A 16,470-nucleotide genomic window follows, 5' to 3' on the forward strand; every position below is an offset into this window, starting at 1 on the left:
CAGAGTGGTGGCTCGTGCTGCTCTGACGAGGGGGAAAAGTTGGAGTATTTTGTGGAAAAGGAGATTCTGATGGAAAAACCCATGAAAAAGGCAACAGAGGAGAAGAGGAAAAACAAATTTGAGCACTTCTAAGGATGAGAGGAGAGACAGAGACGTACGGGGTTGGAAAAAGAGGGGAGATCGAAAAAGGGGAGGGGGACCAAGTGGAAGAGCAGCATAGAGAATGGGAAGGAAAGAGAGTTGAAGAGAGCTTAAGAGGGAGGGAGAAAGGAGGTGTGATAGTGGGTGGGAGAGAAGGAGACAGTCTGGTGGATGGGCAAAAAGACAAAGGAAAGAGAGGAGAGTGAAAGAGATCTGTCAAAGGGCTGGTTAGGGATGAAGAAACTAACAGATGCATAGAGATAAGAAGGTCTCAGGAGAGGGTTTACATGAGTGCAATGTGGAGTAACACAATGTTTTAGTGAGAGGTAAAGAGAAGAAGATAAGAGAGGGGGAGTGTGAGATTAAGGAAAAGGCAGAGTGATAGACTGGCAGGGAAGAGGGAGGAGAAAAAAACTGGATGAGAGAGAGGAGGGAGTCCGTCTTGTACAGCGTATACAGAACACGCGTGGAGCTGGTGTTAGAGCGAAAGAGAGACAGAGAGAGGAAGGGAGGGAGGGTGGGAGGAGAGAGGGAAACAGAGGGAGGGCGTGAGGTATTTAAACGCTGGAGCAGGACAGCACAAGCGAAGCTCTGAACTCCCCGAGAGTGGAGGTAGGACAGGGAGAGGAAGCAGAAGAACAGTTCTCCTGACGGCAAAGCCCACTTACTCACACACTTAGATATTGCACATACAAACACACACAGACGTACACACTTTCACGCACCCACTTTTGGACTTGGACTCATCTGTGGACTCCACAACCTGCCCCCTGGAGCTCTACCTGTGCCTTCCTCGCACCCACTCATCACTCTCTTCACCTTTACCTCCACCCCCCCCCCAGTCCCCCGCTTGGTGAGGGCAGATGGCCATGGCGCGGGCCTCTCTCGGGGGTGTTATTGGCTATGCCCTGCTTTCCCTAGTCCTGGGGAGTAGCAATGTGGATTTCGGGGTTCCCCCCGCGAGCTTCTACCCCCGTTTCAACCCCTTCTTCTTCCTGTGCACCCATCATGGGGAGTTGGAGGGTGCTGGGGTGACAGAGGGTGGGGGAGAGGTGTTACTCACCCTCCAAATTACTGGCAACCCCACCAGCTACAGCCCCGGACAGGAGTACCAAGGTGAGCACACCTCCTATGATGTCCACTTTTTTATTTCCTGTTATTGCTGCATGGATTAGACATGATATGTACTGTTAGAGCAAGTTGATAATATCAGTATCGAGTCACATAAGACAAAAAGGTTTTTGTATCAATTTCTAATTAATTTTGTGTTATTCAAAAAGCTTTTTTTTTCTTACTTTGTGAAGGAATTCAGAGTTTAGATTAAAAATGACAAATATGCATTTCTGCATTGTTTTTAAGCCATTGGAGAAATGCACACATTCATGCAGGTGCTTCGTTTCAGACATGAGGGACTGTTGTGTTGTGTGCTGTTTCTGTTGGTTGACTCTCTTCGGAAACCAGCATTTATGTATTTATGACGAGTAGTGATTGTTGGTGGGACTCTTCTGATTCTGCCACTCCATGTGTAGGTGGACTAACAGTGCAATCGCTCCAACTGAATGACTACATAAAAACGGAGAATGCAAATGGAAAAATAGAGCACCACAGAAAGACGTGCCCAAACTGATAGAAATATATGTTTAGGAATTAGTAAACCATGAGTGAAAGGGGATACAGATTATTGTCGCCTTTCCTACCTGGTTCTTGAACACAGATCGCCTATGTTCCTCTCAAACTGTGAACTCATTCTCATCACTCTCCTTACATTGGAGACAGTGACCTACACAGGCCACCACAGGCCGACTGAGGTCACATTCCCATGCAGCTATCCCTCAAGTGTAATGTCTACTAATTTTATTTTAGTTATTATATCTAGCTATGTAAATATACATGATTTCTGCATTTATGACCGATGTCTCTTCATGATCCCTTTGCTGTTGTAATACCTAATTTGATATGGATTTCCTCTGCTGCTTTTTCCACTGTTAACAACTGTACTCCATTATCCTGGCAAATAAACCTCTTAATTTTCTAAAAGGATACATGGAGCAGAGTTTTTGTAATGGTATACAGAAAGAGAAGCATTATAAAAAGGACAGGAAAACAGAAAAGGAAACAGGAGGGGTCTGGATGAAGCGGTATTATTCTGAAAAATATTGGTTTGGATCAACCATACAGTCAGGCACCTTTTGACTAGGGCCGGGCTTGTAAGGAGAAGGGGTGAGGAGAGATTTTAGTAACTAGCTGGTGGATGGGAGGGATAGAACGCACAGAGAGGTTTAGATAATTAGCATTATAAATGTGGTGGACTGGGAGGAGGGAGAGATTTAAATAGGGCCACGGCTGGGATTGAATGGCGTAGGGGGAGATTTCAATGACGATGAGAGGATTGAGGAGATGAGATACCAGCAGCAGCAGAAAAAATGACAAGCTTCCGAGCTTCTCACTTTTTCTCAGCCTCCAGTTTTGTCACATGCCAGCAGGTCATTATTAAAAATTCTAAGGTTTTGACTAAGTTCTTAATGAGGGCAGAAGCATAGATTGCAAGTGAGCGAGTGAAATATTAGCTATGTGCAATCAGGAATAATCTCAGTTGTTTTCTTTTCTTTCACCTATCTTGTCCCATAAAACCTTCACGTTATATCATCCTCACATGCTCTCACTGAGACAAGATTGAAGCAGTTCGGGGGCTACTTGTCCAAGGGCTTGACTGAGAATAAACTGTTCTCTACCAGGGAAAATGTTAATTATTTTCAGGTCAAATATTGGAACAGAAAAAGTGTTTGGACATTTTTACATTTCACCCAATTTCACCCAATACATTTCACCCAATTTTTTTGCTTAATTTAATCTCAGTTATTTTATGGGCTTTCTGAACCTTACTCTTGGATCACATTTGGTTCCGTCTTCTAAGAGCAATGTATGATATAATCGCTGAAAGAGCTGCATGTGGAAATGGGGGTGGAAAACATCTGTGATTCTGTCGGTGCGGTTTGTTAAAGGTCCATAGAAAAGAAAACTAACGCAAGACGGTGAAAGAGAAATAATGTTAGTCGAGAGAAGGAAAGTCGGAAAGAGGAAAGAGACGGGTGACCCTGTGATAAAAGACAGGAGGTTAGCGTCTCAAAGAACCACCTCAGCATTCGGTGTAGAGCAGGAGGAAGATTTCTGTGGCAACACAGTAATTGAGTTTCTGACCTGACCTCACTGCCTCTTGCTTCTCTGTTGCTTTTGAGTGATAAGACCATGTGTGGGCAGCGTACTGTGTGTGTTGTCCACATGATTACTGTATTTAGCTGTCAGAATGAAATGACCAAGAGAGGCTGTGTTACTCACTGTGAAATATTTGAGAGGGTGGGTGTATTGGCCGGGTCACAGTGGACAAAATGGAAATAGAAATACTGTGGAGACATTCTGAACTGCTGGGAAACCGAAGGGGGAGAAATGAAAGGATTTGTTGAGATTTTTCTAGTTGTTACATTCTAGGGGTCAGTTTATGTATCAAACTAATCAAAAACAAGTGTCACTCATGCATATACTGCCCACCTAGCTTTCTGACGAGTAGCCGAAGCAAAAAGAAGTAGAGTCCGTCATCTAAATAATCAAAGGAACCTTTTGAATCACTGTTGCTACACTTGGAAAGCAGCTCCTTATTTCAGTGATGTAAAAACTTTGTTTGACCTCTTTTAACACCGCTGTGGGAATGCGAAATGGTCTCCTTACAGCGGCCACATGTTTATAAGAAGCAACATCAGAATACAAAACCCAGAGCTCTGTGTCTAAACAAAGTTAATCGTAGAGTGCTGCTTTTCATTTCTGTTGTCTCTTGTCCCTGTGCTTTGGAAATGTTCACCGGTCATTCTTGCATGCTCATTTTCGCAGATGAGCAAAACCATTAGAACGGGATGGTGACACAGCAGCGGGTGAGCAGGAGGAGGCCAAAATCCTTTCAAACCGATTTTTTTTATTATCCGAAAACATGGGCTTTCAGTTCAAGCAAAAATATATACAAATCAGCAGTTGCATTTTTCCAAGGTAATGTGCGGTCTAAAATTCTTTAATAAAACGTGCACTGTAAGAGATTAGTTTGGAAATGGGATGGCAGTGTGGTGTCCTCTAAAAGTCAGCAAAGAATCACCAGAAACTATAGATGTATGAGCAACAAATGGAGCCAGTGAGTAATCTTTGTAAATTCAGACATTTATATGATTTCTTTCTGCTGATATCACCCTGGTTTGCAACAATGATTGCAGACTTGCAATGAAAACTGTTGCTTATAATGCCACTTCCTGTTTTTAATAAGGCACTGTGTTTTATTTCTAATCAGTTAGTTGGTCAATAGTTGGTTTATGGTGCCTAAATCTTGAATGAGAGCAACACTAATTATATCTACCACATTGGTTTTGTGATTGTTTACATTTGTAGGGTTATCGTTGGCATTGCAAAGGACTCAATGAGCCATTCACACAAGCCTCTGATTGTTCATGGAGAGGCAGGTCGATAATGTGCCCCACATTACTGAAAAAATATTCAATGAGATATCGCTGTGTTTCTCACTGCGTAGTCCTGCAACAGAAAAAATGCAAATGAGGAGACCTGCTTCAAAGACCAGTTTAAACTACAGACTGAAACTGCTATTGGTAATCCGTCAGTTGTTTCTACTGCAGTAACCGTTCCACAGATCTTTTCATGGGCGAATGATTGAGGAGAGACAATGAAAATTTCAAGGAGATTTGGACATTGCCACTAAATGACATTCTTAATGGGAACTTGGAGATAAATTCATTCTCACCAAACACCTTCAGCTCATGTCATGATAACCTATCAGATTAGACATTGTGAATCACTTCAGCACCTCTACTGCGAGCCAGCAGAAACAACTCAATGGGCCTTGCAGGGTGAGGCCATTATCTGTCTACAGAGTTGATTACTTGTCGTGGATGGGGGATTTTTTTGTGTTGTTGTTGTTGTTGTTATGTTCTGTTGACTGATGTCTGTAGAGCAGCAAGGCAGTCATATTTTTAGGTGAAGGTCACAGACATAAGCCCTAAGTAAGACTAAGAAAGACTACTGCTCTAGAGGCAGATTCTATCTTCCAATACACAGGTCACTTAAAAATGTCTTGGAAACTCAAGGTCCATCTTCAATCTGAGCAAACTGTAACCCAGTTCCTTGAGACTGAATGCCAAAATGGTATCAATCTCCTGTGACCACAGCAACTATTTAGATGTCATCATCACCCTCTGCACCACTTAACCTCCGTTGAGTGTCTGCTTTCTGACCTCTGACCAAATCGTGTCAGACCTGCATTGTTTAGAGCTCTGTTACTGAGGAGATTAGATTTGGTTGCTACTTTTTTACTTTGTTTTTTCAGCCCAACTTAAATCTCTTTTACTCAATTCGTTTTTATCTACTTTAAAGGTCAGGCAAACTTATTCCGTCAATCGTTGGTTTGTGAGCAACAGCGCCCTAGGTTTCATGAAAACATCTAGTTAAGGGAAGCAGGGATACTGAAAACATGGTGGAGAGGAAAGAGCAAAATAATTATGAGGATAATGGTTTAATATGCCTCTTTTGCGATGGGTAAGAAACATGCATGCAACACCAGTACTGTCAGTCTCTCTGCCACTCTGCCTCCTGCTGCTTCATCTGAATAGGTCGCTTCAGAGTAAAGAGAAGTGTGTCAAGTCTATCACTGTTTGCTTGCTGGGTGTGTTTGGGTGTTCTGTGCTTGTGGACACTGAATGATGAACCATTTAAAGAACATTGTATTCTCAGAGATACACCAGCTTCCTTTTTATCAAGGACCAGATGGACGTGAAATGAGAATGGATATTCATTGGGAACCTTTCCTTTGTCACACATGCACGCCTCACCATGTGCACAGCACTCAGCTCTTCGTCTGATCAGCGGGCTGTTGCAATTTGTTGTCAATGTAACAACAGAGTATGACATGATAACCAGGAGACTGGGTTTGTACGTTCCTAATGTCGCGTACTAAATCCCTGTGTTGAGATTTCCACTCATTAACACGATATAACAAACTTGCAGCGAAACGCTTCCATAAATGTTTTTCTTTTTTTTTCCTTTTCATTAAAGAACCAATGGGAATAAGCAGCTCAGCAGCAGAGAACCTCAAGTCCTTGTAGTTGAGATGTCCGATGCCACCGTACATAGGCTACTTCTTTCTTGGAAAATTGCTTTATTGCTTCAGAGCAAGGAGACTCTCCTTAGGTAACAGTAGCATTGTCAGTCCATGCCTGGTTGGAACTGGGATGATGCCAGCATAGTGCCAGGTGTGGTAGAAAGAACTAAAGATATAAACAGTGAGTGGATCGCTGCCAGTTAAAGGTGTGTGCCTGTGCCAGTCTTATCTGGGCAAGCAGCAATAAGCTGTTGCTTATTTTTTTTTTAAATTTCCTCAACAAAGTCAGCTCCCAGCCAAAACAAGAAAGCCCTCAACAAGCATTGTTACTTTAATGAGTGGGCAAATGAGTTACAGTATTTTCAGGATGTTTGAGAGTGTGCTTGTCTTTTGGGAGTTTGCCTGATTTGGAGTGCCTCTTCGGTGATAATACAAGCTGCGGTGTGCAGAGGCGAGGCTCCTGTTACCCTCGTGTGCACAGCAGGTACTTGCTTGGTCTGTTTCTATCACTCTCCAGTCACAGACCGGACAACATATTGCATGACTAGCATAAATGACATAAACCATCAACCACTTTGTCAAGGTGACATTCTGAGCTTTTTCACATTTGTCTTTTTATCTGGCTGATTTAAAGAGGCATTGTGGTTGACATAACCTACTGTTATGTATGTCCCCAGTTTTCAGAGTCCCAGTTTGGTCGATATTTCCTTCAGCACGGGAAATTAAAGAAATTAAAAAACAATATGTTTACCAAAACTGAAAACATTCATATGCGTCTGATTGGCCATAAAATCAAAAGACGCTGTAGTGCTGCCATACTATTACTAAGAAAAACTACGAACTCTCGGGTATAAAAAAATGCCCTTTAAGATGAGTTTAGCACATTTCTATAATAATAAATGAGAAATAGAAATTAAATCAGTGTGATATTACTGTTGAACTACACAAACTCTTTTGTACTCTTTGTGAACACTGCTGATATTGAATAAACTTGATTTGGCTGTTATGAGTTAAAAGGAAGCAGGTGCTTCGTATGGTGGCCCCCATACATTCTGAATAGAGATGTCACAGGTTCTGCCTGCAGGAAGGCAGATGAAAATGGGTTGTGTTAGTTGATACATCTTGTTAAATAGAACAGGGTGATCTGAACCAAAATTAGTATTCTGATATTTCTAGACTGAGTGGCGCTTTATCATATGTACCTGTATAATACAAACTGGACTAAGTTTAAGTTAAGTTTTAAGTGGATGCCACATGTAAGATGTCACAAGTGCTTTTATTTCCCGACTGAAATCAGAACCCTTCAAAGTTTTTCTCTGCTGCTCAACAAAGTGCTGCAGTGCAAACAACAAACATGTGAGAAACAAAAATGGCCTACATAGCCTACATTAAATACAAACAGGCAAACCACCGCTCCTACGAGAATCCAGAATACAGGGGACACAGATGTAGTTCGATCACATCGGTATAAATGACATTTGCTAATCTGATACCTTGTTAGAAAAATACCAGAATAAATTTAAAAGATCTTTGTACCGCCCAGCCCTTCTGTCAGATTGATGAAAACCTACAGAATATCCATTCAGCTTTCAAGCCAACCTTGCGAGCATTCTCTGAAAGACAACAGATTGTCAAAATGTTCAGGATGCAGCAAATGTTCTGGAAAGCAAAATAAGACAACTAGGATCATATTTTCAGTAAGACATTATCAGAGAGATGCCAACCTTTTTGGGATATTTGTGTCCAAATTCAATCAATGTGGATATGGTTATTGGCAGTTTATTTGGAGAAACCAGGGGAAAGGATCCCACCATCCTGTGTATAGCAAAATTTTAGACTTAGCAAGAAGTTGAGACTAAATAGAAATACATTGCAACTGCTATTAGTGAGGCCTCTAATGGGTGTCCACATGCTGTTATATCTTCATTATGTGTCATACATCTAAAGTTTTATCTTTTAAAACCAAACAAACATTTTCTTGATGAATATCTGTCTTTCTTTAAAAAAAAACTGGTCCTTTTCTGACATTTCGCTTATCTAATGCTTTTGTAATCTACTTACCGAGCAGATTTCTAAATATTTAACCTTACACGTCCTCATACTTTTTGAGGCCACTGTTTATCTTTGTCTCTATGATAAATCACAGTGAGCCTGAACAGAACACCAGTACAAAGAGCCCACACTGCCGGTGTTAGGATGAATGTCAACCACACTGTATTAACAGCTGAAACTTTTCAATAGAGAACACAGGGGACACACCCTTCTACTGTCTGCTTGAATCTCTTTTTTTTCTCTTCTTTTTGGCTCATTACAGTTCCTTTGATATTCACTTTCAACTTACAAACGGATTGAAAATGTAATTACAAAGTTTTATTTTCCTCTCAGAGGGTTCAGACAACATGACTATAAATGACACGAGTTCTGTGTATCTGTGTAAGCTTATTCTAATGTTCCCACACCAATTCCTTACAATGTGCTAGTGTTCATTCTCCTCAAGGACTTTCAAGTGTCTCTAAGCCGGATTTTGAAAATGATGGATATTTCTGTTCTCTTGGGGTCATTTCCCAACAACTGCTGGTTAGTACTGTCAGTTTGCCGATGGCCTCCTCCATTCACAGAACAGAGATTCTTGTTGGAGGATAGCGTACCTCCTCCTCCTTTTTTGTCTCCTCCTGTTCTAGATCCTCCTCCTGGCAGCTTCATTGAGAGAACTGTAATCCCTGCTTGGGGGGCAGTGTGTCGTCTGTGCTGATAGCATTCAGAGGGACTTGTAGCACCCCAATGAACCCACTACAGAAGGGGCGACATGGTGCAACTAGCTGGGTGCTGGGCGCACGACGTGTGGCACAGGCAGATTAGCTCCAGCCCTACCCCCATTCAGCACCCCTTCCACAAACAGGCAAGCTCTTTCTGCCCAGAAAGACACAGCAGGCTGGTAGAGGCAGATTACACACGCACGCATATACACAAGCTCACACATATTAATTCCCTGAAAATTCTTAATTCCCCAGTGAAGCCCCCACATGTCAAACGTTAGACCCCACCGACACGGACCTCCACAGAGATTCTTGCTAAGGACCCCAATGAATTTAGGACTGAAATATTTTTGCAAGATTCACATCAAGTTCACATTGTGCTGAATTAGCTGCTTCTCGGATTGGAAAGTGAAAACTGCTTTTGCTTTTCTGATGGTCTACGAACATCAAACTCATTTTCATCAGGAGTTACAAGGTCAACTTAACTTTAGAAAGAAATGAGCTCATAATGTTCTACCACAAGTATTTTGTTTAATGTGTTTATCCAGACAAGGAAATCCTACTTCTTGTTGGCATTCTTAGATTTGAAATTTTTCTGCAGACAAATGGACCAACAGTGAAGCCCAGGGTTTATGGAGCCAATGTGCTGTAGGACTTTTTAATGGCGTATTAAACAACCTGCTTGCAACTTTTGGCGTTCCTATCTGTGGTGATGTTTAAATAAGCTGGATCAGTTCAGGCTTGTAATGAAATTCTGCCCATTGTGGTGATCGGTACAGCTGTCAGGCTGTATTGTAGATGAGGGAAGAAGGGAAAGTTCTGCCAATCATGTACTTCTCTGTCATTATGGTGAGTGGAATTGTGAGCTCGGTTTGGGCATGTGTTAGTTCTCAGACTTGGTACTGTATACTCTCCACCCATCCATCCATTTTCTACACCCGCCTAATCCAATTCAGGGTCACAGGGGAGCCTATCCCAGCTGCCATTGCGTGAAACTGGTTACAACCTGGAATGGTCATTTCAAAAGTAAACTGAGGTCCTTTTATAGATGCATTGAATCGTTAACAAGTGAATCGTTAGCAAATCGTTAGGCTAACAAAGATTCTCAGTTCTATAAAATAGGGGGTCTCTAAAAACAGGATATAAATGAAAATGTGACATGATCTTGTTTTTCAGAAAGCAGGAAACATCTTTCTCTACCAGGTTGCCCTCTGTGGGACAGTGTGTCTTGTACCTCAGTGGGTTAGGTGTCTGATTGTAACTTATTTTTCTGGTTGTAAGTAATTGATCAAGAATAATAGAGATCTCCTCTAAAGGAGAGGTGAGACTTCACCGTTCTGCCTCTCTGTACACAAGAGTGTATTTCTCTGGTTGTTAAAAAATGTGTAATGGGGAACATATGACTTAATCACACCTTAGCATTTAAGCATTTACTACTGCTCTGCAGGGGATAGCAGTTATGTTAAATAGTTGTATTCATGTTGATCACATAGTTTTACAAGAATTAAGTGTTTATAATAATTGTCATGCAGGTCAGATAAACATTAAAGAAACACCCGTGTAACGCCACTTTTTTTTTGGTTGCATCCATACCAGATGAAAATGCTGGGGAGTTACAACAGACTTGAGTTAGCAAACTGTATTTTAAAAACAAATTTTAGAAAACCTAAAATTAGTGGAACTGTTTTGAAAGGTATATGGAAATATGCAGTGTGTGTTGCAAAGGTGCTGGGCCAAAATCTGCTAATGTGATTGTTTCTGTCTTCACAGCAGGACATTTAGACTGAAAGACAGTTTGATTGATCTTTCTTACTGAGTAAAGAAGAGGTCTGAAGTAGAGGTTATGGCTGAAAAAGAGGAGGGAATGAGAATGGGGAAAATGATGGAGCATGACTGCATTAATTACAGCAATGAGTGCATTTTACCAAGCCGTGCTAGTGTGATTAAGACTGGATGTCAAGGGAAGCGGTCCCCATTGATCCGCTGCCAACAGAGACCATGTAGTCTTTCATTACGTGCAACCGGCTTGTTAATTAGAAATCAATCTCTCCCCTCTGCCCCATGCATTCCAGCTCCCCACCACTGTGCCACTCTCCCTCCACCAAACATTCACACCCAAAAGCTATGGAAGAATGTCTGACTTTGACTGATTTCAGTGCTCTTTTACTTAGCTGGCCATAATCTATAACTTCCATGCCAAGAAAGAGCAGGGAGCAGAGAGCAAAGCAGTTAGACACTTCCTCTCTAGTTCCCAGGACGTCTTTGTATTCTTGAAAGAATTTGGCAAACTGGATTTAGTTTTAGCAGAGTAACGGTGTCATGTTGTCTTTTAAGAAGTAAGTAAGAAAGTAAGAAACTTGATCTTTCTCTAGAAAACCCGAATCATTTAGCAATTACTGCCAATTGTTGAGAAGATAATCTTTGGTGTCCTTATGAGTCGATTGGATTAAAGTTACCTGCAAACTGTTCACTTCATCTAATGATACAACTCTATGCGTCTTGTATCGAATCCTTAAATGATCATGTGACCACTCATAGCTGTTTTTTTTTTGGCAATATATACAAGCAGTCAGATCTGTCTTATTTAGTGCATACAAAAATCCGACTTGCATCTGAGTTGCCTGTTCAAGTAGCTTTACTCACCAAGGCCTTTAGTGTGGCCATAGAGCGCAGGTATAGCTGCACACACCCATCACTGCAGCTTAACCATGTCTGCAGGATCTTCAACAGCTAGTGGAAAAAAAGGTTATCTTCATCTGAATTAGTCCATAAACCTTTAGGTTAGAATACTGCCACTGAGAACTTCTTTAGTGTTTTACAGGAGTTGAATAAAAAGTAAAAGCAGAACTGCAACTTTATTCTTTGATCAAGCTTTTAAAATAACCAGTTAGCCATCATACACCACAATTCTGTGTTGCTTTAAGCTCTCAGTTCTGTTCTATCACTGTACTGACGCCCACATCCCAGCACATTGTATAAACAAGACATTTTTTCCACCTTATGCTGGTTGCAAACTCAACTTTGACATCAATTCAATGAGACAGTTATTAGTAGATAACATTAGATTTACCACTTAACTCTGATCTCTCTAAATAAACTCACTCCATGAATTACATTGCTAAATTTGAACTGATTAGTCATTATTTCTTAAACATCGACAGTCATTTAAGAGTGAACAGTGCCACATAGCAAAAATCTGCTCTGATTTGAATCTGTGCTGTTCTGAAGTCACAGTGATTTTGGGGGAAACTTGGGGTCACATTATTATAACTCAGCACACACAAAAGAAATGCATAATGCTGTGACTGAGCCAGCCACGTGGCCTTTGACCTGAGTCTATTTAGACACCAAGCCTAAAATTTTGGCCTTTTGTTTTTTTTTTTTAAATCCTGTTTACCTTGAACCTAATTTTGTTTTTATCATGGGTCATTTTTTTTTGTATTTTCTAAATTCATCAATAAAAAAGTATTTTAATCATGAAAAATGTTTTTTTTTTTCAGAGTAGGGAGATGGAAAGGAAGCTATAGCGGGGAGGCTGGAAAGTTCTTGGCAATTGAAAGTGACAGTTAAATTATTCACATTAGCATTATTATATTTGAAACGGTGGAATCTTGGTTTGGATCTCTGTCAGCCCAGAATGCCGGAGGCCTCTTGAGCCAACATGTGTGAGTGCGCATGCACATGCAGGAGTATGTAGAACAGCTGTCTGGTTTTGTAAGGACATAAGACCAAATGTTTGATTGCAGGAGGTATAGGGTGCTTTACTACAGATACAGATGAACTCAATGCGACTAATGTACTCTTTTTTTCTCCTCACTGGAATAGTGTAAAAAAACTGTTGTAATTTTTTGGATCACTGTAAAAAAAATGGGGTTCATCCCACAATGCATGACTATACTGTGAAAAACTCCCCATTTTGTTTAAAATCCATGCTGTACGTAAGCTCAGCATCAATAGTTCCAGTCCAACATTAAGTCGGCACCTTGTTATTTTGCTGTTCATGAGGCAGTTAAAAGTCCAGGTTGATAATCTGATAGGCACTGCAGTTTGAAGTGTCAGGTCATGAGGATAGCTAAGAGGAGGGCAAGTGCACCTGGTGCTTACTTATTCTCTTTCATCTCAGAAGCCTTAGTGAGTGTGGAATATGCAGTGTTGGAAGCACAAGGATGGGGATTCAGCAAAAGACCGAACCGCAGGATATTTTTTGAAAACATGATACTTTTTACATATAATATGAAAATATTCACTTCTTAGGCTATTTCTTCTGAGTCGGAAATAATTCAGTAGAAGCTGTGTGTTTGTCACTTTAATAAAACATGACTGAGTGGCCCCAAGACACTGACATTTATTAAGTTTGGTCTATTTCTCCCTTTGAAAGTGGGGTAAGGTCTACAACAGCCCATCTCTCAACTCAGAAAGTAATGGACTACACTCCCTTATTTGACTCCTTTACATATGGGCTGTGTTCCAGTCTATGTTCTCCTGCACGGTGCCATTAGCATGTGGTCTGGATTCCCTGTAGGCCTTTAAAGATGGATTCATATGCTGAAAAGTAGTGGATAATACACTATTTATCAGAAACGCATCTTGACCGTTTTCCTTGAAACTTGCTACACTCATTTGATTTTTAATGAAGTTAATTCACTGTTGAACGTTGATACATTGGTCACAAAGTTCAAGTACTTTGAAGTCAAGGAATAAAAGACAGTCTTGCATCACCAGGTATGAGCACAGTCAGTGCTCCAAAAATATAATTGTAACAGGAGAGTGTTCGCACCTGCTATAAAAAATAAATGCCATCGTCCCTTTAACACAGTTCGCTGCACTGTCTTGCCTAAATGACTCCTACTTGGTGGCACTTCTCACATTTTGACAATGTGCTTTAAGATGCTCGTTCTGCTGTTAATCAAAGACAACTTCCTTGTTAGCCTGGGCATGTCTTATCTGCTGCCTTCTACTTTGTCACCAAACACTGTGCAAATAGTAACTTTCATGATTTAATCTAACATATATATATTTTTTGTTTTTTATTTTAATTTATTTATTTAATAACATTGATAAGTTTGAATACGGTTTTGGTTTTACAATTGCAATTAAATCAAACCTGGAATCTCTTGTGATTAAGTTAGTACTGTTAGTGACTGTAAAGTGAATTGATCACCTCCGTGTGAGCTGAAAACCTGCTTTATTTTTTCTTCCATCTGTTCTTCCATCACTTGATCCATCCGTTGAGTTTGTGTTGCACTTGCAACTTGCTTTGACACATGCCATCTGATCAGGGCTAGCTGAGTTGTGAAGCAGTTTGGGGTAGGTCACAGAAGGATGTAGGTTTATGAGGGAAGAGGATGGAGGTCACTTAGACTAAACAGCCTGGTTTCTCTGACAAAGATGACAAAACAGGCTGTGAAGTTATACATGTAGACTGAGAGCTTGGCCCTCATTACCACTGTTCTGTTTCCTGTTAGACCTGCTCCCAGTGGAGCAGGTGAGGTGTAAGGGGAGTCTGTGCATACTTTCAAAGGTGGTTTACTTGCTGTGATTATTTATGTTTGTATGTTGCTTTGCAAGACTATTTTCCATATAGTGAGAGGTCTATTTACATGTATAGGTGTGTGTTTTTGTGAGTGAGCTTGACATTAATATTTTCAATAGAGTGTTACAGTTGTCAGTGTGTGTTCTGCTTTGTGCGAGGAGTTTTGTTTTGGGTTTTGCCCAGTGTTGGAGCCTGACTGGGCTTTCCGTGTTTTCCTACATTGCTTTTCTCTCAGGAATGCATACAATTTGGCAGCCTTTCTCGGTACCTCATATATAGTTCAATTGAAGACTGTTTATCTTTTCTGTGATATATTCTTATTAGACCCTGGCGTTGATGGTTTTCTTTTAAGCATGTTCAGTGTGTTTTTGATAAGAGAAGGAAGACTGTTTGCTTGTTAGGACTCTGGATAGCTAAAGCTTTTTCCTCTGCCTGCAGAACACATGGTGTTAATCACAGGGACAGCTCACTCTCCAGTCCTGAGTCCACAGTCACAAAACGACAGAGGGAAGGAATTGTGGCGTTGTTGAACCCTATAACAACATAACCCTTAACAGCAGCCACCTATTATGCATCCTTTGCTAAAAACTGTCTTCATTTTATTCATTGTTTTGTACATCTAATGAATTTAACATGCTTTTGATTAGCACTTATGAAGGATGTTTTTTACGGTAGTTCTTATCCTCACCTCATCAGATCCCATTTGCATTAAAACTGATGAAGGCAATGTGCAAACAAAACCAAGGCCTATCTAACTGATTTAAGATGGGATCTGTGTGCTGTTTAATGCCCCCGAACGTTAAATCAATGCATGGTGTCAAAGCCCAGAGATGATTTGCATGATCACAGCTCAGTTTAGGTAAGGAGAGTAGCTTTTGAGTTGTCACAACATCATGTGCTCTCCTCTGCACATGTGCTCCTCATTTGGAAAGTATGATATCACATTGAGTTTGAAAACATGCTTATTTAAAAAAAAAGGTACACGTGTTATGAGCCACAGAACCGTGTCCATGCGTGGAGAACTAGCTTTGTGATGCCACATTCCTCCTCCATGAGCGCACACAATATCCTTATCAAAGAGTGGAAAAAAAAAGGTTCCAAGGGAGCAATTTCCTCCTCTGTCTCCCTGCAGCATGGGACTGTGATGAGCACCCTCCATACAGGCTTGCAGCTGCTCAACACTAGTTTGTCAAACTTTGAAGGCAAAAACAAGTGACTAATGTCTCCTTTTCATAAATTAACTTTAAGAATTATTAAAAGTGTCATCACTTATCAATAAAATACTTTTTAGTCAAGTTGCAGTTAATTGCAGTTAATTTAGTTTCCCTAGCCAACATAAAGTGATAAGTCATTGCTTGTGGTGGAGATAAAAAAAATCCTACTTTAAGCAGTGCAGTAACCAATATCCCTCATGTTACTGTATCTACTTAAGTTATGCACATTTGTAGAGCTGATCAGATGTGCTCTCTTTGAATCATTTCAAGCTTGTCGAGCTCTGTGTGGTCATGGAGGATAGGTGCTCCATCGCAGTGATGGTGTTCCACTTGTGGATGCATGTCTTTGCACTTGTTTCACATACACATGCCTCTCTTTCAGATGAAGTCCGTTCTGTCATTATTGATTTTGTTATTGAGTGACAAACCTTTCCCTGTGGAGTTTTATGTTCATTGAGAAAAATCAGGAAAAATATTAAAAGTATAGACAACACATTATGTGCAGAAACAGATTATCTTGAGATTTTTTGCAGATGGTGGAGCACCGTAGTCACTAAGAAGCCATACAAAAAAGGAAAGAAAGCATTCCTTGAGCATAAGACAGATATTAAAAGAGCATTTTATTAGAATTCTGGGTCAGAATCATATGGGTTAAGCACAATGAAGTGTGATTTTGAGGCA

At 40.7% G+C, this 16,470-nt stretch overlaps 1 protein-coding gene across 4 annotated transcripts in view; it reads left to right on the plus strand.

Moving 5' to 3' along the window:
• Positions 1-719: 719 nt before the first annotated feature.
• Positions 720-16,470, plus strand: part of LOC140307286 (reelin-like) — a 92,321-nt gene continuing 76,570 nt past the window's right edge. For all 4 annotated transcript variants that reach the window (XM_072386093.1, XM_072386094.1, XM_072386091.1 and 1 more), the window contains exon 1: positions 720-1,257. In XM_072386093.1, coding sequence (XP_072242194.1) covers positions 1,005-1,257 — 253 coding nt within the window. In that variant the 5' untranslated portion in view covers positions 720-1,004. The remainder of the gene's footprint in view (positions 1,258-16,470) is intronic.

The sequence above is a fragment of the Leuresthes tenuis genome, unplaced genomic scaffold (genome assembly GCF_036924035.1).
Source record: "Leuresthes tenuis unplaced genomic scaffold, fLeuTen1.0.hap1 SCAF_5, whole genome shotgun sequence".
Lineage (NCBI taxonomy): Eukaryota > Metazoa > Chordata > Actinopteri > Atheriniformes > Atherinopsidae > Leuresthes > Leuresthes tenuis.